This window comes from Mustelus asterias, chromosome 6 (genome assembly GCF_964213995.1).
Source record: "Mustelus asterias chromosome 6, sMusAst1.hap1.1, whole genome shotgun sequence".
NCBI classification, from domain to species: domain Eukaryota; kingdom Metazoa; phylum Chordata; class Chondrichthyes; order Carcharhiniformes; family Triakidae; genus Mustelus; species Mustelus asterias.
Window position 1 is genome coordinate 53,856,732 of NC_135806.1, and position 23,921 is coordinate 53,880,652.

Sequence of the window (23,921 nt, forward strand, 5' to 3'; positions counted from 1 at the left end):
TAAGATTGGCCTTATCTACAACCCCATAAATGGATGCTTAGCCATTTGGTCACCCTGCAAGCTTGATGCTGAAATAGGGATGTGTCAAAGGCATCCTGTGGGATAATGGTTATCCTGATCAGATCATGCTTTATATTGCACAAATTCATGAACGAACCTGAAGCTGGCCTGTAAAGTGCCCAGTCTATCTCAGCTCATCCTGAAAGAACCAATGTGAGTCACAGGTGAAGCTAGTTGTTTTACACTACTGTGCAGCAGCAGCACGAATGGTATTTGCCACTAACCGGGTGCAGTTGTCAAGCCAAAAAGATGTTCTGCCTACCGCACAAATGAGTAATGTGGTAAATGAACTTCAGTGCCATTGTGATGCCAGGTATGTAGGCTGTACGTCTGAACAACTGGTGGATTATATCAAACAGCGTGTCCCTTCCGTTGTTCTCAAATGGGCAAAGTACAGACTGTATCCAAACAGCTGGTGCTTGCAAAATTCAAAACAGTGTCCGAATTAGATGTGATTCTGCAATTGGATAAGATATGATAAATAATCCTGAGTGTGCTAAAAGTTATGCTGACAACCAATTTAAGATTGCCAGTTGGGCTTGTAGTGTGGTTCATTTGCAAGTACTGGAAGTTACATCTATTAATGCACAGGACCCTGTTCTTTGCAGACAGAAAGAACACATACACACATTGCACCTCTTTCAGCTTCATAGTGTAAGTGATAGCCATTCGATGGTTCATTCCATAGGGCAATGCCTTGACCAATCAGAGTCAAGCTGCCTAGTTTAAATTTCAAACAATGCTTAGCAGTTAACTGTCAGTCACCATCAACTGGTTTATCCTCCACGGCAAAGCCTCTACCAATCAGAATCCACTTAGCAACTAATCTGCACTCTCTTCTCATACAGTATAAAGTTGTTTCCCCCAATGTTGGTATTCTTGTGATTGTCCTGATGAGTGCAAGATAAAAAGCTTCAAAAAAATGTCTTTTTTCAGCAAATACTATTTTGTAATTTTGTTGTTCCATTCAGAGGTTCTTGGCCACATTTATAGAGTGCAATTGGGAGGAGCTGCAGACACAAATGTTGAGCTGAAAGATGTCTGCAGTGAAGTTTCAGAGCTGACTTGGTAAAATTGAGGTAAGACTGTTCAGACTTTCCCCAGAGTTTGGATACTCTAGTAATGTAGAGAGATGTTAGCTACAGTTACATTGCAGCACATACAGAGGAAAATCAAGGCAGGACTTGAAAATGGCTGGATTTATTTTATTACTTTTGGAGTCAGGGTGGCATCGTGGGTATTATGCTGTAATTTGGAGCTTGCTTGATGAAAATATTGTTGTGGCATTCTCCTCAAATGTACAAAAGAGTAACACAATTGGCGGAATGTTCTACTATACATATCATACACAACTGATCTAACTCAATATAGAGATAGAACTACGTCCCAAGGAGGTTTTAATTTAACACAACAATGATTTGCTGAAAAGTATTGCAAATCAAAGACAGATTTCAGTTATTTGACGGATTAATAATAGTGTGAAGCTCTTACAGGTTCAATGTAAATTTATTTTTCTTTTTATTTATTACAGAGTATCATAACAGTTACATTTGAAATTCCTGGCACCATTCTTGAAGAAGACTTGAACATATACCTTCAGGTGTGCCTTTCAAATACTTTTTTTGAAACATGTTTTTCTTTTCAAACAAAGTATAAACTTTATTATAGAAAAACACTTGGGGCTAACTGAAAATCCCTTAGATTTTCAACACATGGCCTTTAATGTTTGGGTTTTTATTCCATTATAGTGTATTGTTCATTGTGGGCTATGGCGTATTGAGCGGTCAGCATTGTGAATATTGTACAAGTGAATTTAAAAGTCTAAACAATAAGAGACTTTAAAAACACTTAAACCAATGAATAAATAAAAAAGGAGCACTGTCAGGTTTGGATACGATGGTGCTTCTTACATTACTTTGGATCTTGGATGGGAATCATTGTGTGGGTAATTTAGGTATGAATCCATATTTCATCAGTTTACAGCTTTGCGTGTATGGTACAATATCACCATGCACCAGGTTTAGTTGCTTACAGTGCCCTTTCTTAGCTTTCATTATACTAAAATGAAACATGGTACTTACACTTCAGTGTGTTGCAGTGACTGTGAGCTTCAATATGAAGAAACATCTGGAAGTGCAATAAAAAGCATTGGTTATGAAATGTATCCAAAACTCCTCTTAGCTTTGTCAATCGCTCTAAATTGCATCAGCGAGGTACATATCCTAATAAAAGCAAAATACTGCAGATGCTGGAAATCTGAAATAAAACAGAAAATGTTGGCTAAACTCAGCAGGTCTGGCAGCATCTGTGGAGTGAGAAATACAGTTAACGTTATGAGTCCATTGACCCTTCTATAGAACATGCACATGTGCTAATCACATTGGAGCATTGTCCTTTTTCCGGGCCAGGGGTTAGGTGAGAGGTTCTGCTGGATTGACTCTCTTACTAAAGTATTTTGCGTTTCTTCCATATCTTAAGATATGTTGCCAAGGTGGGTTGTGATGACCAGTCTTTGTCCAGATCAGTGCTAATACATCTTAAATCAGCAAGGAGACTCTATTTTTTTATAGGCTTCTGTTACCCTTGACTTATATAAAAAGTGGAGAAATAAATAGGTGCCATCTAATTCAGTTGTCCACTGTCTCATCTGAATTAAAATGTCCTGGGTTCAAACCCCCTTTTAGCAGCTCGTCACATCATTTAAGCCGAGGACCCGATGTGCTCCATTGTCAGAGATACCAACTTTCAGATTAGATGCTAAATCTAGGTCATCTGTACCTATTCCGATGATCTGGGTGGATGTTCGAGATCCCATGGCATGGTGACACTGCTGCCTCACAGCGCCAGGGACCCGGGTTCAATTCCCGGCTTGGGTCACTGTCTGTGTGGAGTTTGCACATTCTCCCTGTGTCTGCGTGGGTTTCCTCCGTGTACTCTGGTTTCCTCCCACAGTCCAAAGATGTGCAGGTTAGGTGAACTGGCCATGCTAAATTCCCCCTTAGTGTACCCAAATAGGTACCGGAGTGTGGCGATTGCGAGATTTTCACAGTAACTCCATTGCAATGTGAATGTAAGCCAACTTGTGGCTAATAAATAAACTTTTGTTCCAAAAGAAAACAAAGTCCAATATTTTGGTCAATGTCTGTCCGCAACCAACACCAGTATGGATAGATGAACCAGCTTCTCATCCTTTTGCTGTTTGTTGCATTTAGTTGTGTGGACATTGGTTGTTGTGTTTGCCTGGATAACAGCAGTAATTGCGCTTCAAAAATAAGACACTTTCTTTTCACTTTGGAACGTGATAAATGTCACATAAATGCAAGCTTTTCTTCTTTCTTTTAGAATTTGTTATGGGAAAAAAATTTGAAGAATAAGTCAGGCAATCCAATGGATATCATACGGTTAAAGGTAATTATTAATTTAATGTTTGTTTATCAGACCTAATTTGAGAAAGAACTATGCTCAGGGGCATACTGTGGAGTTTGCACGTTCTCCCTGTGGGTTTCCTCAGGGTGCTCCAGTTTCCTCCCACATTCTGAAAGGCATGCTGGTTAGGTGCATTGACCCAAACAGGTGCCGGAGTGTGGCGACTTGGGGAATTTCACAGTAACTTCATTGCAGTGTTAATGTAAGCCTTACTTATGACTAATAAATAATTTTTTATATTTTGGTATAATTTTGTCATGTTGTTTTCAATCATGTCATTAATAAGGGAAAAGGACAAACAACATTGCTTTTAAAAATCAAACAGTATTCACTTTTTAAAAAAGATTCAAAAAGCAAAGCAAAAATGAAATGAAATGACCCAATGAAAGGAAGTTAATCATTTTTTAACCTGTTATTTTCTATTGAAAAATTTGTTCTGGTGAGACTTTCTGGCTTGCTTTGTGAATGGTGGCATAACCAGGTTTGACACAGAGTCATATGAACCAGAATGCTTTAAGATTTGATTCCTTACCTGCACTTAATTAGCTGATATCTGTTGGGATACTGCAGTCAGCGTTGCACCAACTTTACTCAAATGCCAGTAAAATACTCAGGATTCTTACCATCAAGTGACTCCCGTTGGAAATCATTCGTTGAGAAATGATAGAGGCTAGGTTTAGTTGTGAGGTCCTCTTGCACTAACTCTAAACGTACATGCAAAAAAATGCCCTCGTATGAGGTACTAGAAAATCCTGATGATAAGTACTGTAGGGTTAAATACTGTATAGATTCTCTACCACTGATCCTGCACAAAAGTTGACCTTAATCTCCATTTAAGGAAATGCTGTGAATAGGAATCAAGGGATATGGGTGGAAGGCGGGATCAGGATATTGAGGGGCAGAATAGCCTCCTCCTGTGTTGCACGATAAGCCAGGGTTGCCATTCTGATCACGGTGCCAGGGACCCAGGTTCAATTCCTGGCTTGGGTGACTGTGTGGAGTTTGCACGTTCTCCCCATGTCTACGTGGGTTTCCTCTAGGTGCTCCGGTTTCCTCCCACACTTCAAAGATGTGCGGGTTAGTTTGATTGGCCATGCCAAATTGCCCCTTAGTGTCATAGGGATTAGCAGATTAAATACGTGGGGTTACAGGGAAAGGGCCTGGGTGAGTTTGTTGTCGGTGCAGCCTCAATGGGCCAAATGGCTTCCTTCTGCACTGTAGGATTCTATGATCTATGAATTTGATTATCAGCTATGATCAAAATGAATGGCAGAGTAGGCACGAAGAGCCGATTGGTCTACTCCTGCTTCTAGTTTCTATGTTAATAGTGTTGATCATGTCATGTTAGTTTTGTTTTAATAGCTATTTATATTACATAGAATTTCAAAACCTTCAGCAATTTCCAAACATTTTAACAACCTATTTTCTAGCAGGCAAGTGTCCTTCACAAAATGACTTGCATTTTCTAATGATCATTGTCAGTGTAATTTCAGTTAAAGATGCTGGAAATTATGTGGATTTCTAACATCTTCAGTATGTCATTTTAGTTACGAATGGTTTGTCTTTTCCTGTGTTTAAAAACAACTGGAATGCTACTTTCCATGTGTAAATAGCGCATTCCAGAAAACTGGTTCTTACTGACAGACTCATTGGACAGTCAGTACTTGCAGGTAATATTTCAGTCCCTATAAATTCCATCCCATAGACCTTGCATTGTCACGATTATTAAACCTCATCTTTACTGATCATGGAAAAACTATAGGTTGTGCTTGTGGATTTCACTGTTTGAAACCAAGATCCTCTAAACTGTGGAGGTTACATGAGCACTGGGGTGAATTATAATAGAGTTTGTTACACTGAGGTTTGAATCTGAGTGTTTAATAGTTTAGGTAGTTTAGGGACTACCTAATGTCTCTGAATTATCAAAATTTATACTTAGTGATTTAAAACATCAATTTGTAAAAGTATGAAATATTGGAGCCATAAATTCTCAGATCCACCCCAACACGGAGTGCAAAAAAGTGGGAATTCTGCTGTTATTGCTACTTGGCGCAGTGGTTAGCAGTACTGCCTCACAGCATCAGGGATCCGGGTTCGATTCCCAGTTGGGTCACTGTCTGTGCATATTCTCCCCGTGTCTGCATGTATTTCCTCCAGGTGCTCCACTTTCCTCCCGCAGTCCGAAAGACGTGCTGGTTAGGTGCATTGGCCAAGCTAAATTCTCCCTCAGTGAACCCGAACAGGCACCAGAGTGTGGCAATGAGGGGATTTTCACAGTGACTTCATTGCAGTGTTAATGTAAGCCTACTTGTGACACTAATAAATAAACTTTACAAAATTGTGACATCTGCTCTTGAGACCAGGAGAGGATCCGGGGTCAAGCAAAGTAAGCTAAACATGCATTGGCACACCTTGAGCGTCTGCTGAAGGGGTTGGAAACAAGATGCACTGTTGTAAGAAGGCTGGTCTCCCCGCCTCTGTTGGTGACCTTCCAGGCTGTTGGTAGCGAGTTGTCTCCTCCACTTCACCACCCCACTCCCCTCCCCCATCTCCTGGGCAGGCCTCCATGGAGCTGCATACCAGCTTTCATTCCAGCATTCAGATTGCTGGGTACTGGAGATGGGAGCTTCAGTAACCCTGCTAAAGGAACTTCATCTTGTTAAATGTCACAGCTTTCTGTGGGATGGTTGGAACTGCCGTTTACACCAATGCAAATTTGTTTTGGCTTCTTCTCTGGTCAGAGACCTGATGTTTCTAGACTTCTTGTCCCTGCTTAAGCCCATTTTTCCCCTTTATCCTGTATTCCGCCCAAAGTATTTTAGTCAATTTCTATAATTGCTTTTTTGAAATAGAGTTCAATATGATTGCATTGATGCTGTACAATACTGATATTTCTAGTTTGGTTCTGGTTTTTACTTCTTTCCATTTGGATTAGTTGCAGATTTGTTAATAAATATGTTTCTTTGACACAATAGAATGTCATTCTACCAAGTGTTGCGACTGAATTTCAGCTTCAAACAAGCAAGCTTAATGTTGCCACATTTATTATTTGGCAGGCCCTTGTCTCGATAGAGGAAAAACCACAACAGGTGATTGTCCAAGGAGTTTACGAGCTGTATGAGCTGGAAGAAACTGCTGTTGACTGGAATGCAGACAGTGAAAGAATCAACAGATTTGTGTTTATAGGTAACTGAGTGGCACCCTACATGTCTTTTATTTTCCTTTTGATGTTTTGGATAGGTTTAACTTATTTTAGGTGTCACGATGTGCTGCGGTTACAACGGTCACCCAGATTGTTCAGCTCGAAACAGATTTTACATTTAAGAACAAAACTTTACATAGTAACCAAAATAAATTCAGCTACCTCCCAAGGTGCACTATGTGTTTGGTTTTAAACTCTTCTGTATTTATCCTATTCCACACCAAGTTGTACTCAGCCACCACCGCTATCATAGAATCCCTACAGTGCAGAAGGAGGTCATTTGGCCCATTGAGCCTGCACCATCCACAATCCCACCCAGACCGTATCCCTGTAACCCCACGTATTTACCCTGCCAGTCCCCCTGACACTAAGGGGAAATTTAGTATGGCCAATCAACCTAACCCGCACATCTTTGGAATGTGGGAGGAAGCTGCAGCACCCAGAGGAAACCCACGCAGACATGGGGAGAACGTGCAAGCTCCACACAGACAGTGACCTGAGGTCGGAATCAAACCTGGGTCCCTGGCGCTGTGCTAACCACTGTGCCACCGTGCTATCCCGTCTTTTCTGACTATATTGTTGGTTCCTAAGTGCCAAATGCCTCAAATTTAAAATTCCTGTTTTTATGTTTGACTTTCCATGGCCTCAAACACCTTTAAATTCCTTCTTTGCTGCAACCCACCCAGTCCAGAACTCCTCTGTGTCTTTAGCTCCAGCATTTTGTGCAATAACCCACATAGGCTCCACCAATGGCAGCCATGATTTCAACTGCACAAGGCCCATGTTCTGGAACCTCCAGCCTAAATCCCTGTGACATCCGTGCCTCCTGATTTCTCCTTCACTTGTCATTCAATTTTAACTGATAACTTTATTGGAAGATTTTATATTCTGAAGGTATATAAATGCAAGTCATGTTTGATCAGTTGCCTTCCTAGCCTATCACCCATTTAATGTCACCCAAGAAAAGCCAGTATCTGTCATGCATATGAAATAAACATTCATGGATATTTGATAGATCAGTTTATGCAACAACTTGTACTTGTATAGAACCTTTAACATAATAAAACATCCTAAGGTGCTTCCTAGGAACCTTATCAAACAAAATTTAATATTGAACTACATATGAAGATATTAAGATAGGTCAAAGAAACAGGTTTTAAAGTGCATCACAAAGGAGGAGAGAGAGTTAGAAAGACAGCAAAGCTTGGAGAGGGAATTCCAGAAGATAAGACCCTAGTCAGCTGAAAGCAGTACTAGTGTAATGAAAATCATGTATTCCCAAGAGGTCAGAAGGCAGCATATGAACCTTTCAAGGAGAGTATGAACTCTTACATGAGAGAGGCTTTTAGATGCAGCTGATGGTTAAGGTCTGGAATGTACTACCTGAGAATGTGGTGCGGACAGGTACAATCGAGATGTCAAAAGAGAATTAGACTGTTATTTGGATAGAAACAATGTGCAAGGTTACAGGGAGAATTGCACTAGGCAAATTGCTCATTCAGAGAGCCAGCACAGACACAGTGGGCCAAATGGCCACATTTGCTGTGAAAATTCTGTGACTTTAAAATTGCAAAACTGGTAATAGGACAGGTACTCCTTCCAGCCTAATTGGTGTTCAGTTTTGATAACTCAGATCCTGTCATGCAACGCTCTGTATGTGTTTCTGTCATTTTAAACTGAAGATGCTGTATTTTGAATTATATAAGCAACATAATGCATCCATTGCGTACAATCTTGACATTGCTAAAAATTTATATCCTTACAGTATTACCTCCTATTGGTGAGTCTTGTTTTTACTTTAACTGATGTGTGGCAATATGTTGTTCTCTCTTATATTCTGGGTTTCTTCCCCCCCCCCACAGGCAGAAACTTGGATAAAGAAATTCTAGAAGAACTATTTTCTACAACTGTATTGAAGCGAAGAGCGTCCAGCTGAAATTTTAATAGAAATGTGAAAGACAGAAATATAGTTTAGGTAGAGCCCACTGCTTACATAGTGCAAGATGTGATTTTATTTTAGTTTCTTTCTACTCTCTCCTGGAAATCTATTCATTAACAAATGTCCGTCTCTAGCTATTGGGGATGAATGATGCGGTTTGAATTTACTACCAGCGCCATAGTTAATCGGACTTTACTGAATCTGCAACAGGAGGAGTGAGACGCACACCAGAGCATTTTCTCATCATCCCTATTGAAAGGGAACACATACCATTGTACTTGTTTTCTGCATGTAAACAGTTACCTGAGAAACGAGCAGACTTGAGTACCATGAAACCCTTGGAGTCTGATCTATTACCTGCTGATTGAGTGACATAAATTGAATTCTTAGACCAGTTATACTTGTAGAATATTTTGGATGACATTTTTGTGAATTTGTTCTCATCAAAATGAGGGATATTAACAATGGAGAATGGGACTTTTTTTTATTTTGAGCATCAGTTGTCAGCGCTAAGCGCTCCCAGGTCAGGTGTAGCTGTAGGGTTGCTAATCCTCCAGGATTGGTCTGGAGTCTCCAGGAATTGGGGTCCTGCAGCTAGTAACCCCAGGCTAACACCATAGGGGCATTAGAAATACAGTTTCTCATTGAATGTTTTTGGTTTATTAATTATGAAAATATCATGGGGAATAAAGCTAGACAATGATCTAATTGGGTAATGAGTCTATTCACTTTTCAATTGGTTATGGGACTCATAGAATCCCTACAATGCAGAAGGAGCCCATTTGGCCGATTGAGTCTGCATCGACTGTCTGACAGAGTATCTTACCCTGCCCCACTCCCTGCCCTATCCCTCTAACCCCATATATTTATCATGGCTAATCCATCCAACCCACACATATTGGGACACCAAGGGGCAATTTAGCATGTCCAATCCGGATAACCTGCATAACTTTGGACTGTGGGAGGAAATTGGAGCATCTGGAGGAAACTACGCAGACATGGAGAGAATGTGCAAACTCCACACAGACAAATTCCATACAGTCACACAAGGCCAGAATTGAACATGGGTCCCCGGTGTTGTGAGGCAGTGTTACTAACCACTGTGCCACCATGTGGCCTATGGTAGTGCACTGAAAATGTTGGTGTTTTAGTGCAGTTCAAAGCAGGGGATTATGTGCTGACATCTCCAGGAATATGTGCAATCAAGTAAGCAACCCTACATAGCACATGCAGAGTACAGCTTCCTTTGTTTTTGCAAGAACAGGGGCAAATGCCCATTCCTGAGCAGAGAGGCACTGAGTTAAATCATTGCACCTCATCAAGCAGTCCCATTAAATAGATTCGAGCCCAGAGTGCAGAACCCCAGCATTGAGCCTCAGCCCAAATCTCAAGCACCCTATACTGTGTTATCGTGACACTTCTTTTCCATCTCCAACATCAGCCACCGGTTGAAGTTGAACCTGAACAGTTGTATTTTGTTGTAGGGCCATTAAAGCCGTAGGTATTGTATTCTGAAGAAACATAGAAACCCTACAGTGCAGAAGGAGGCCATTCGGCCCATCGAGTCTGCACCGACCACAATCCCACCCAGGCCCTACCCTCACATATTTACCCGCTAATCCCTCTAACCTACGCATGTCAGGGGCAATTTTAACCTGGCCAATCAACCTAACCCGCACATCTTTGGACTGTGGGAGGAAACCGGAGCACCCGGAGGAAACCCACGCAGACACGAGGAGAATGTGCAAACTCCACACAGACAGTGACCCGAGCCGGGAATCGAACCCGGGACCCTGGAGCTGTGAAGCAGCAGTGCTAACCACTGTGCTACCGTGCCGCCCTAAAATATTGATATTGTTTAAACTTATTTTACGTAAGGCTATTATAGCCAGCAAACACGAGAGATTTTCGTGCAACCAATCTGGGCTGCTCTGCCTATTTTTAACCAGCTCTTTTCCCCTCCCCCAGCTCTGAATGATGTTCACTCACTTTCTGAGATGCAGTCCCATGGGTGCTGATGGCTCTTTCAGCCTCTCATTCATGGCCATCGTTCATATACAGAATCCTGCGCTGGATTTGTGGGCTGGTTGACCACAGAAAGCAGGAGCTCAGCAAATCTTCTGTTCCTAAGCCCAGGGACACAGGTCGATCACAGCACACCCTAACAGGTAGTCCTGAGAGCCGCGTTAATACTCTGATTCCTAAGGGAACATGCTGGTGTCTAACCCTATTGTGTTAAATCATAATTGTAGGAATAACAATATACGTTCATTGTCAGGATCCTTGGCTAAATCCAGTGATTTGACAAAGAATTGTTTTGTACCAATGTTTAATTATATCATTTAAAAGCAATGTGCTGGAAAGACTCAGCAGATCTGCCGCAGCTGTGGAGAGAAGCAAAGCAAATGTTTCAACTTGAATATAACTTCAGAACTGACTATATGATACATGATTGAAAACAGGTGTGGAAACTGCTGAACTATTGGAAGCTTTCGTTTATTTCTGCATACTGCTAATCCAGGTACTTCCTGCAAAAATTGAATATTTTGGATGTTTATGCAGTGCTTCACACCTGCAGAGCTGCTTTGCTGTGTTGTTTGGCCTGGGTTCTGGTGAGTATTTCTGCAGGGCTGGACACAGCTTGGCTCAGTAATCAGGGGCAGAAATTTACAATCGCCGGTCAATGGCTGGGGGAAGCTGTAAAGTTCCCTGGGTGGCCTTCCCACCTGCTCTCTGACCACTTTTTTAAAAGTAGGGCAGACAGTGTAGGACTGACTCAGCCCTACTTGGCACACTATAACATTCAAGGCCATGGGCCAAGTGCTGGCAAGTGGGACATCGGGATATAAATGGTCCCATTGGTAAGACACGGCATGAGTTCATAAAGGGCAGGTCATGTTTGACTAATTTGCTGGAATTCTTTGAGAACATTACATGTGCAGTGGACAATGGGGAACCTGTGGATGTGGTGTATCTGGATTTCCAGAAGGCATTTGACAAGGTGCCGCACCAAAGACTGCTACATAAGATAAAGGTGCACAGTGTTACGGGTAATGTATTAGCATGGATAGAAGATTGGTTAACGAACAGAAAGCAAAGAGTGGGGGTAAATGGGTGTTTTTCTGGTTGGCGATCAGTGACTAGTGGTGTGCCTCAGAGATCAGTGTTGGGACCGCAGTTGTTTACGATTTACATAGATGAGTTAGAGTTGGGGACCAAGGGTAGTGTGTCAAAATTCGCAGATGACACTAAGATGGGTGGAAGAGCAAAGTGTGCAGAGGACGCTGAAAGTCTGCAAAGGGATATAGATAATCTAAGTGAGTGGGTGAGGGTCTGGCAGATGGAGTACAATGTTGGTAAATGTGAGGCATCCATTTTGGTAGGAATAACAGCAAAATGGACTATTATTTAAGTGGTAAAAAATTGCAACATGCTGCTGTGTAGAGGGATCTGGGTGTCCTTGTGCAGGAATCTCAAGGAGTTGGTTTGCAAGTGCAGCAGGTAATTAAGAAGGCAAATGGAATTTTGTCCTTCATTGCTAGAGGGATGGAGTTTAAAAACAGCGAGGTTATGTTGCAGCTGTATAAGGTGCTGGTGAGGCCACACCTGGAGTACTGTGTACAGTTTTGGTCTCCTTGAGAAAGGATATACTGGCACTGGAGGGGGTGCAGAGGAGATTAACTAGGTTGATTCCAGAGTTGAGAGAGTTGGCTTATGAGGAGAGACTGAGTAGACTGGGGCTATACTCATTGGAATTCAGAAGAATGAGGGGAGCTCTTTTAGAAACATATAAGATTATGAAGGGAATAGATAAGACAGAAGCAGGGAAGTTGTTTCCACTGGCGGGTGAAACTAGAACTAGGGGACATAGCCTCAAAATAAGGGGAAGCAGATTTAGGACTGAGTTGAGGAGGAACTTCTTCACACAAAGGATTGTGAATCTGGAATTCCCTGCCCAGTGAAGCAGTTGAGGCTACCTCATTGAATGTTTTTAAGGAAGGATAGATAAATTTTTGAACAGTAAAGGAATTAAGGGTTATGGTGAGCAGGCGGGTAAGTGGAGCTGAGTCCATGAAAAGATCAGCCATGATCTTATTGAATGGTGGAGCAGGCTCGGGGGGCCAGATGGCCTACTCCTAGTTTTTATGTTCCTATTAGGTGGGCAGGTCAGGGCATTTCATGCGTCGGTGCAGACTCGATGGGCCGAAGGGTCTCTTCTGCACTGTAATGATCTGTGATTCAACCCTTGGCCACTGTGATGGGCGGATGTCTAATCTCCAGCCGATTGAAATTTCTTGGAGCATTAGATGTTTGTGGGGTTGCTGAGATGGGCAGGACGCATTCCCTGCTGACTCTTTTGATGATGGGACAGAAAAGCCCACCATCGGAAAAAAAACCCCGTCTCAAGTGACATTCTGCTGTTCTGAATGAAGTCTTGATCATCAGACGTCAGTGGTATTTGAGAATCACTGATGTGTTGAACAGTTTAATTCGATGTTTTCTGCACAGTTTGACTACAGTGTAGGTGAGAGTATGTCAGGTTGTCCAAGATTTTGTTTTTTTTGTGTTGTACCTGAGCGATCTTACTTTTATATATCAATGTTGAGGTTAGACTGCTAAACTAAATTATGAAGAGAAGATAGTTGATTAAAAATGATAAAACGGAAAATACTTTGGAACGCCAAAGATGTGCGGGTTAGGTGGATTGGCCATGCTAAATTGACCCTAGTGTCAGGGGGATTAGCAGGGTAAATGTGTGGGGTTACGCAAATGTGGTTGGTGCAGACTCGATGGGCCGAATGTGGGATGTGGTCAGTGCAGACTCGATGGGCCGAATGGCCTCCTTCTGTACTGTAGGAATTCTATGAACTCCCAAAATGCGTTTCTGTCATGTATTAGGAGTGTCAAGGTGGAATATCTCTCCTTAGTTTCCTACTGTATTGGAAATTCAAACCGGTTGAGTACTTGACTTCCAACTAGTAAATTGAGACTAAGAATCTGGAGCACTGCCAGTCACTTAGTTTCTGATTGCTAACTGAGTACTAGGTGAAAGCAAGCCTTTTTGTTTTGGGATTGGGGCTTGAGAATGAAAGTAAGGTTATTTTCTCTTGCGTTCCATTTTCAGATTTCCATTCCATATTCATTCTACCACCAATCTACATGCTCTCATGGCTCTTACCATAACCAGTTATATGAATTGCATACAAGCAGCCACATGTCATAGACTGTGACTGAAGTTACATGCTCAGTGCTGGGGACATATTTGTTTTTGGACGTTTTCTGTGGAGATGCTTTGAGTTGTTTTGCTCTTTTCATTGGAGAAAAATGTCCTTGGACAGTAGTGTGTGAAAAGAAATGACGTTCAAAGACAAGAATGACATTTCAAATTATATTGGAAGATTGCTCCTTATAAATTATAGCACTGTTGTGCTTATTAATGCCCTTTGTGTTAGTGTTCTCAAAAATGCCCATTAAAAGCGGAAATGAGATTGTATGTCTTTTTGAATGTAATATAGTAATTCATGCAAAATTTCAATTTAAGTAATGACCTGTCACTTCCTTCAGACAGGTTGGGTACTTCCAGCTTGAAAGTTGAATCCCAGTCTGGAACACTACACTTAAGTTTAACTTCCTCATATTTTTGCAAGCCACGATCCAATTTGCCCATCAAGATATCTGAAAATTAGCTTGTATTGAATTATAATCCGCTTATCTAAACCACTAATAGCATTCTTATTAACTCCAAGCCAAAAGAAAATGAATTCCAAATGGTTTCTTATGTAACAAATCTTTAATGCTACCATAGCATACACCTTGTACAGGTAAACTAAAAAGGAAAGATTGATACTGTAAATACTTCTGCTTAGACGTAGCTTTGCTGGTTACAGCTTTACAGAAGCGAGTGCATACTTGGCTTCCTGATAACTATGTTTTCTACATTAAAGGTGCTATATAACTGCAAGTTGTTTGTGCGCTACATAGCCTTGCCTGAATTTTTATTTGGCAACCACAAAATCTCTGTCTTGCCGACAGCTGCCCCCGCCCCCCCCTGCCCCGCCCCGCCAAGATCATCAATCGTACATTCACAAGATGCACAAATAGGAATTACATGCTCCATATATTTATGGAGTCGAGAGTTCAAGGATTAAAGTGAAAGGAAATCCAAATATTTTCTGCGGACATATTAACAATATAAAACGGTGGCTAGAAGAATAGTGGGGACAAATAGGAGTGAGAATGGTAAACCATCGGTGGAGACAGAAGACATTGCTGAAGTACTAAATAAATGGAGGCACAGAGTACAAAAGCCAGAAGTTGTGCTCAACAAATGAAACACCAGTTTGGCCCCAATTGGAGTATAATGTCCAATTCTGGACATCAAGCTTTAGGAAGGATATTAAGGCTTTGGTAAACGGAAATGTTTTGCTAGGATGGCTTTAGGGATGAAGGATAACAGTTACACCAATAGGAGAAGCTTGGTTAATCTCTTCGAGCAAAGAAGGCTAAGAGGAAATCTCGTACCATCGAATCATAAAATCCCTACAGCGCAGAAGAAGACCATTCGGCCCATCAAGTTCGCACCAACGCTCCGAAAGAGCATCTGTTTAAAATCGTGGATCGTTTAGATAAGAGTAAATAAAGAGAAACTGTTCCTAAGAGTTGTTAACAAAGAACGCAGATTTAAGAGGCGGAGGAATGGGGAAAGTGTATTTTAACACAATGATTGATTGGTTAGGGTTTGGAATGCCTGATCTGGTAGTAACTCGATACAATCTTGCAAAAGGAAATTCTACGAGTACTTGGGAAGGGAAACGGTTGCAGCAATATAGGGAAAGAATGGGGACTGTGACGGACTGGGATCGGCCTTCCGTACAGCCGGTGCAGACTTCAAGGGCAGATTGGCCTCCCCCTGTACTGTAGCATTTTGTTAAGAAGGTTACTTAATCCTGTTATAAAAAGTGCAAGAAATAACTAGTTGATGTTCTCTGATGAAAATAAGAAAGGAGTTCAGATTACCTGAATAGGTATTTGAGACAAAACTATTTAAATTGCAATGTTGTTCAGTGTGCATGTATCTGCTTTCTTCTTTTAGTTTGAAGGTAATTGGTTAAATAATATTAACGAATAAAATAATGTTCTTGGTACGGATAATGTGTGTTCACTGATATCCAATTTAACTTGACTATAAAACTTGCTGTCACATCATAGACTTCAGCCCATGTTTTCCGAGTATAACGCCTTCACGTTGTTGTGAGTAATGGACATTCTCTGTGGTAGGGATTGACTGGCGGTGTATCTTAGAGTGCGCATCCGATATTGGAAACAAATATGAGTACAGGTCACTGACTTTCTGAAGTCGAGAGCGGCGGTGTTTTCCCATTTCTTTACAGATCTATCTTGCAGAAGAAACACTTGAAAGTCGGTGCTGAAGCTAATTATTTCACATTCTCATTTCATCTGACTCTGTGTACGTAAACCTCGTTATTAAGATTCACAGAAAGAATCTAAATGAATCTGACCTTCGAGTGCACAGATTTGTAAATATGCGCAGTTTTAAAACCATGTTCTCTTAAATTTCGGGCGTGTTCATTTATGGGATGAGGTTCTGTTGATCAGCACAAGTTTTGAATATGTATGTTTTGTCAGGGAAATGTCCCGCGGGTAATTACAGCAAGTACTGTTTGCACTAATTATTAGTGCGCTGCCATTTATTTTGCAACGTGCAAACAGTGAACCTCGTTAAGTGTAATTGCATTATCCTTTACGTGTTATTCTTTTCATGTGTAACATGGCGTTCGTTCCCTTACTCGAAAGGTTATTAGTCAGGTATTTCACATCGCGATGATTGCTTTGAATAGCATCGTTGCAACGATTGAATCGAATCAAACACTTGTATGCAATATGTATTTTGCGATTGTAGTCATTAAAGTCTACAGGACCTCCCAACACGTTTACTAAGCCAATGAAGTACATGTTTGAATGCAGTCTCTGCTCTCATGTCAGAAGCGCTCATTTGCGGACAATATACTATCAACAGCAATTTAATAATCATCGGTTTTTAGTGACCAGGGCAAAGGGAGAACTCTGATCTTCTAAAAGTGTCAGGGGATCGTTTGCCTCTAGTTGAGGCACATCCTTCAGTATATTTAAGGCTAAGATAGATTATTTGGTGCTCACGAAATCAAGGGATATATATGTCCAAAGCTGTGCGGGTTAGGTGGATTGCCCGTGCTAAATTGCCCCTTAGTGTCAGGGGGATTGGCTAGGGTAAATGCATGGGGCTATGAGGATAGGGGCTGGGTGGGATGGTGTTCGGTGCAGACTCGATGAGCCGAATGGCCCCCTTCTGCACTGTAGGGATGCTATGATCTATATGGGGGGCAGGCGGGGTAGGGGAATTGAGGCGAGGTCAGCCAATCCCAGAAATGTTAGGGCACAGAATAAGGCCATTTTAAAAATTATTTCATGAGACGTGGGTGTCGCTGGCTGGACCAACACTTCTTGCCCGTCCCTAATTGCCCTTGAGGGCGCATTTTAAGAGTCAGCCTCTGTTGATGTGGACCTGCAGTCACATATAGGCCAAACTGGGTAAGGATGGCAGATTTCCTTCCCTAAAGGACATTTGGCCCATCATGTCTGCACCAGCTCTGCCCAAATGACCATCATGGCTTAGTGCCATTCTCCTGCCTTTTCCCTATACCGCTGCACCTTTTTATTCAAATAATTATCTAATGTCCTCTTGAATGCCTTGATTGAACCTGCTTCCACCACACTTCCAGGCAGAGCATTGCAGACCTGAGCCACTCGTGTGAAAAACTTTTTTCTCACGTCACATTTGTTTCTTTATCTGTGCCCACTTGTTCTGGATCATTTTTGGGCAGGAACAGTTTCTCCCTATTTACTCTATCCAGCCTCCTCATGAGTTTGAACACCTATAGCAAATCCCTTTTTAGCCTTCTTTCCAAGGAGAGCAGTCCCAATCTATCCTCATAACTGAAGTTTGTCATCCCTGCGACCGTTCTTGTAAACGATTCTTCATTGGTACTGGCTTCACTGCATTCACAACATCCGATTAAATGGCGGAGCTGACTCTAGGAGCTATATGGTCTATCCCTGCTCACATTTCGATTGTTATGTTAGTTAGAGGTGGGACCTTGGTTTAACATCCCTTTCCAAAGATGGTTCAGTGCTCTCAGTACTGAACTGGCGCGTCCCCCTAGAACTTGTGCTCAAGTCTGTGGGGTAGATCTTTACCCCAAACATCTAATGGCTCAAACTCGAGAGAGTACTACAGATTGAAGGGAAGCCGAGAGACTTTCATACAGAAATAATATATTATTTTATTTACTTCAAAAAAAAACGAGCAGCACGGATACAATATAGAATGAAGGGAAATTGGATCTTTTGACAAAAATACCACCAGGTAAAAACAACTGATTCTGAAACAGCAAAGATTTAATTGGATTTTTTTCAATGTTGAAGTTGCAATAGAAACCCACTCGACCTCAGAAAGGATGTCATAAAATACCAGTCTAGAATTACATGGAATGGAACACAAATCTTTTCACATATTGCACAGGGTTAAGTTCTTTTTGCAGTCGATTATTAGCAAATGCTATTTTCTTAATAAATAGTTCACCATAAAGCACATTTTATTTACACGTAAATTCGCTATAGTTCATCGCACACAAGAGTTCACCTTTACACAGAGGAAAGCGTGTCGAGCCACAAAGATCACTGTGCCTCCGTTGAACAGGACTGTGAGATAGATGACCTCTCTCTCCCCAAGATCTCCACTGGAAATTGTAACCCGTTTGGTAGCCCGTAACTTCAAATGAAATAGTGTTAAAAGGTACTGATTATAGAATGTGAGAATCATACCGAATCCCGAAGCATTGCGAGGGTCCTGTGCATTATTGTCGTATCGATATATCTGCCGCTCGAGTCAATGTGTAATGATAACGGTTACTCACTGAGTCCTGTCCCCCCACTCGGGATGAATTAGGAAATCAAGACAGAAGTATTTTAGAGGTACTCTGCAGGTGAGGAAACATTTCAGATCTTGCCTTAGAATCTGTTTCTCTCTCCACAGATGTTTCCTAACCTGCTGAATATTTCTAGCGTTATTCTGCTTTGATTTCCGTTTTGCCAATGAATTCTGCGAGTCCAAGTGTGACAGCTCCTTCCCATCGCGTTACCTATCTCATCCCGCTGATTTGTGCACCCGTTCAGCACGAAATGTATAGGAATCAACAAATTCGTTGTTGGGATAAAATAAAATCAGCAACTCTGGAAACGATAGATTGATTGTTAGTGATTCCAGCGCCTCTTTAAGTCAGTGTTATGCCCAGCTGGGAACTCGAGGTGTATTGAAACAATGTCCCGCGGGAGATTGGGGGCTGAGAGAGAGAGGGAGAGGGGCTCCAGGGCAGTGCAACCTTTTCAGCTAGGGTGGGTAGCAGAGAGGGAGCTGCTGCCTGCTTGAGAGTGTCCCGATCAAAGGATTGTTCCCGGAGCTGTAGACGGTTCTTGTGGACATGTTTAAAACGGTGGACAGCAGGCAGGGAGCCGACTGGAGAAGGCTGCAATAATCAGACTGAAGTTGAGAGTTTGAGCAGGCTCCCGGCGTAGCGCTTGAACTCCCGATGATGTTCTCGATGCTGAAGGGGGTCCGGTTGAAGGCAGGAGGTGTAGCCGCAGGAGGTTGCAGGTGGAGCTGCAGGGCTGCGCTGCCGGGGGGCGAGGGCTGCAGCTTCCTGCCCAGCCGCTGGTACGGCAGGCTGTGAGCTGGGCTGGGGAGGAGAGCTCCCTCGGGGATGGGCATGTACCTGAAGGGGGGCTGCTGGAGGAAAGCCTGGGGCTGCAGCAGGTAAGGGCGGCTGTAACAGGTGAAGTTGTGGCAGAGCAGGAAGCCAGCGCGCTCCTTGAGCAGCTCAGCCTGATGCTGGGGGTGCCTCTTGAAGCGCTTTCTCCTGCGGAGGAAGCTGCCATTGTCGAACATATCCTCGGAGGCCGGGTCCAGGGACCAGTAGTTGCCCTTTCCCGGATTGCCAGGCTCCCGGGGGATCTTGATGAAGCAGTCATTGAGGGACAGGTTGTGCCTGATGGAGTTCTGCCAGGCGGGGAATTTCTCTCTGTAATAAGGGAAGCGGCTGCTGATAAACTCGCAGATGCCACTCAGGGTGAGTTTCTTGTGAGGGCTCTGGAGGATGGCCATGGTGATCAGCGCGATGTAGGAATAAGGAGGCTTGACCAGGTTCACCTTGGGCTTGGAGACCAGCCTGAGACACAGCTCGCCGCTCTCCGACTCCAGAGAGGAGTCTGTCTCAGACTGCTCCGCTTCTCCAGTGTCCAGGGTCTTCCCATCCCCTCTGGCATGGAGAAAATCCAGCCCCTGCCTCTGCCTGGCCTCCTCCTGTCCATCTTCATCGCCAACAATGTCGATCTCGGCCTCCTCGAGCCCCACCATCCTGTGGCCTCCCCACAACGCTGGGATCTCCACACAGGATCAAGAGGACAAAATTCTCCAGGGTAAAAGTACCCCCTCCCCCCAGCCCAGCCTTGTGGGCTGGAGGTGAAGAGAGAGAGAGAGGAAATGGTTCCTGCTTCCACACCTATCCTCTATTAGGCTTCACTTAGAGCAGCAAAGGTTCACTTGCTTCTGAGCAGAGGACTTTTTTTTCTTCTCCTTTTAACTGAGCAAACTGCAAGAGTTTGGGAAGAATTTATAGGATGGCTTGACGCATGCGCCCTGGCTCTGCTGAGACAGTAGCACTCCAGGTATCTGAGATCAGGAATTGGATGTGAGGACCAGATGTGCAGGGAATAGGACATTTGGGGGAGAATGGGAAAGGGGTTGGGAATTGAGGATTTTCTTTTTATGTGGAAGAAGGGGAACGGTGTGAAATCATTTGAAGATAGTCCAGGCTAGTGCATGATGTATAATATTAATACAACTGAATCCCAAATAAATGCAATTGGAGTGTTTTATAATTCACGTGTTAAGATTGAAATGAAAGAGGTTTGCAGGGTGTTCACTTTATTCCTGTTAGCACGCAAAAAAAAACATACCGCAAAGTTGCAAAGTAATGGTGGAATGATTATTGAGAGGTTTTGAGAAATCCCAGGTTCTGTTCCCGCTTCTTTGTCGGTTCCTTCTACAAATGCCCCTCTCAATGTTCCACCAGTCAATCGATGGACATCGTAATCTGTGTGTGTCGCCCCAAATCCCGGGAAACGGAATCCGTTCCCGCCGCGAATCCGAGCGACCAAAACCTCACACCCTCCCCAAACATCTGATGAAGGAGCAGCGCTCCGAAAGCTCCTGATACCAAATAAACCTGTTGGACTTTAACCTGGTGTTGAGAGACTTCTTACTGCCCCCAAACATCAGCAGTCCCCCACACAGACAAAACTGCAAATCTTCCTTCAAAGGGTCTTTAGCTGGAAAGGGATCGAGAAATAAAGGAAAATGACAAAGTCCTTTCTGCATAGACGGGTGAGAGATATCGGAGCAGTGAATTGTAATATTGTGATAACGTTGTGCAGGCACTGGGAGCCGGCCCCGCATTTTCCATGGGAACACCCACCCTTTAACAGTCTTAAGTGAGAGAATGTAAAGTACTGGAATCAATCTAGCTCTAATCTTCTTCCAAATTCAGCACTAGTTGATATAAATAGTGAAATGCAGGAGTCATTTCTATTGAGTTATCGGACAATCTGACCTTGGTATTTTTGGCATGTGTCAATAAAAACAGAAGAGTATGGACACGGGCAGCAACATGCGAGAATTCGGTGTTATATTAAAACAAAACAACTCAGCACGGCACACTTACTCAAACGAAAATGTATGCAGATTCGGGGGAGTCCAGTCCGTGTTAAAAGTCATTGTTAAAAGGTGTTTCCCTGCAGCTGGTCCCAGCTGGGGGTTGAGGGGAGTTTAGTCTGGCGGCTGCCTCTCTGGGACACCCTGCCTGTGTGAGTGGAGGTGTTAAAGCAGGCTCTAATCTCACCATTCCGCATATGAATCGGATATAGGAAATGGCACAGTGGCAATCGCCTCAAAGGATGTAGTTGTATTTGGGGAAGAAGGGAAGATAATGAAAGTCCTTAAACAGTCGAGTGGCTTTATTTAAACGCCATTTTACTTCGATCATTAAGACAAACGAGTGGTGGGAACTCACGTATGTCATGATATATGGGGGGGTCCCAAATCTTTCCTTATGTTTGAATCACTTCTCTTCATGTATCTCAATAAGTGTTGTTTACAAATCTAATCGCGCTCTCTCTTTAATAGCACCAATATATACAGTTATACACACCCACCACAGCATTAAAGTAGCTACTGACCACTTCAGAGGAAAACTTTAGCATGTGCATTGCCCCATTTTACAATCCAGTTATTGCTTCAGCCATCTCCAAAATAACAGTTGTTAAATTGTCTTAGGTTATAAACCTAACGGATACAACTGAATGATTGATGTTTCAAACACGAACCAGCTATCGCATAATTTCCCGTGCCGGTGGAACTCTGCCTTCCTTTTGCAATGTGACAGGAAAGCAATTTCCTCGGTGCATATCGAATTAACGACACAAGCATTCGTTCAATCTGAGACTTTTCTGGAATTTTTCGAAATATCATGAAATGCAACCGGATAATTCCCAATAATTCGATATAATTACGCTTCATTTAAAATGCGCTTTCACACTTTCTTGTGAGCCACTGATATATAGTTAGGAAAATGTAATGAAATGTCTCGGAGAGCAGTTAAAATTGCAGACCTCTTGGCTATATCTATCAGAAGACAAAATGCAACGAACCGGCACCGTGACAATTTGATGATTTTGCGTTGGAGACATCTGAACTCGTTAAATTTAAACCGCGTTAGCTTCTCGGTTAAAATAATAGCGGAATATCATTCAAATTTAACTGTTGGTGTCTCTTATTGTCCACTTATTGTAAAGACAAGCGGAGGTTAGATTATAATCTTCAGGCAAACTTTTACAAGGATTTATCCTTTGATTGGAAATTTTAGCAACGTTCACTGTAATTAAACAATGAAGCTGAACATAAACTTAAGGAACAACACGTGTATATATCAATACTTTCTATGGAACATTCGCGGTTCTCTGGCTTTAATATTTGATTTTACCTTCACATATTTTGCCAGAATATGTCGAAGATTTGAAAGAGAGGAAGAGCTTTTATTTTTTCATGCCCCTCAGGATTTCACATGGCGTTTTACAATCAATGAGATACCTGGTGCCTTCACTGAAGTACTTACTGTGCGACAACTTTTGAGGGACAAGGCAGGTTGGTGCTTGAAATTGGTCTACATCCTGGGAGACCAAGTCCATTCATGGTGTCAATCTTTTTTTCCCTATTCTAAGGCTTGGTTCTCTGTCAGTTTTCGTCTCTTTCGATTTTACTAGTCATATGCTCAGTTCCTATATTATTATCTATGTTCAGGTATGTGTTCAATTCATTTTATTATGCTTCTGGTTGTTTCATGCTAATATCACTCTTGCCAATTAAGTATATCCTACTTTTCACTCAAGCATTTCACGAGTCATTCTATTCCTTTTGTGTTTACATATTTTACATTGATGCACGTACTGGACTGTCTATATTTTATATTGATGCATGTACTGTGCTGTATATATTATATATTGATGCATGTACTGTGCTATATATATTTTATATTGATGCATGTACTGTGCTATATATATTTTATATTGATGCATGTACTGTGCTATATATATTTTATATTGATGCATGTACTGTGCTATATATATTATATATTGATGCATGTACTGTGCTATATATATTTTATATTGATGCATGTACTGTGCTATATATATTATATATTGATGCATGTACTGTGCTATATATATTTTATATTGATGCATGTACTGTGCTATATATATTATATATTGATGCATGTACTGTGCTATATATATTTTATATTGATGCATGTACTGTGCTGTATATATTTTATATTGATGCATGTACTGTGCTGTATATATTATATATTGATGCATGTACTGTGCTATATATATTTTATATTGATGCATGTACTGTGCTATATATATTATATATTGATACATGTACTGTGCTATATATATTTTATATTGATGCATGTACTGTGCTGTATATATTTTATATTGATGCATGTACTGTGCTGTATATATTATATATTGATGCATGTACTGTGCTGTATATATTATATATTGATGCATGTACTGTGCTGTATATATTATATATTGATGCATGTACTGTGCTGTATATATTAT

General features: G+C 41.9%; 2 protein-coding genes across 13 annotated transcripts in view; one reads left to right on the forward strand and one right to left on the reverse strand.

Annotated features, from left to right (window-relative positions):
* Positions 1–10,107, forward strand: part of cbwd (COBW domain containing) — a 65,094-nt gene extending 54,987 nt beyond the window's left edge. For all 12 annotated transcript variants that reach the window (XM_078214332.1, XM_078214339.1, XM_078214341.1 and 9 more), the window contains 4 exons: positions 1,592–1,660; positions 3,403–3,468; positions 6,543–6,672; positions 8,551–10,107. In XM_078214332.1, the coding sequence (XP_078070458.1) occupies positions 1,592–1,660; positions 3,403–3,468; positions 6,543–6,672; positions 8,551–8,624 (339 nt within the window). In that variant the 3' untranslated portion in view covers positions 8,625–10,107. The remainder of the gene's footprint in view (positions 1–1,591; positions 1,661–3,402; positions 3,469–6,542; positions 6,673–8,550) is intronic.
* An 8,967-nt stretch (positions 10,108–19,074) lies between these two features.
* foxd5 (forkhead box D5) lies at positions 19,075–20,097 on the reverse strand. Its single transcript, XM_078213863.1, has one exon. It carries the CDS (start codon positions 20,095–20,097, stop codon positions 19,075–19,077), a length of 1,023 nt encoding a protein of 340 aa, XP_078069989.1.
* Between the last annotated feature and the right edge of the window lie 3,824 nt (positions 20,098–23,921).

Excerpts from the sequence above, each read along its gene's own strand:
- foxd5 (XM_078213863.1), bottom strand. The coding sequence starts at position 20,097 with ATGGTGGGGCTCGAGGAGGCCGAGATCGACATTGTTGGCGATGAAGAT.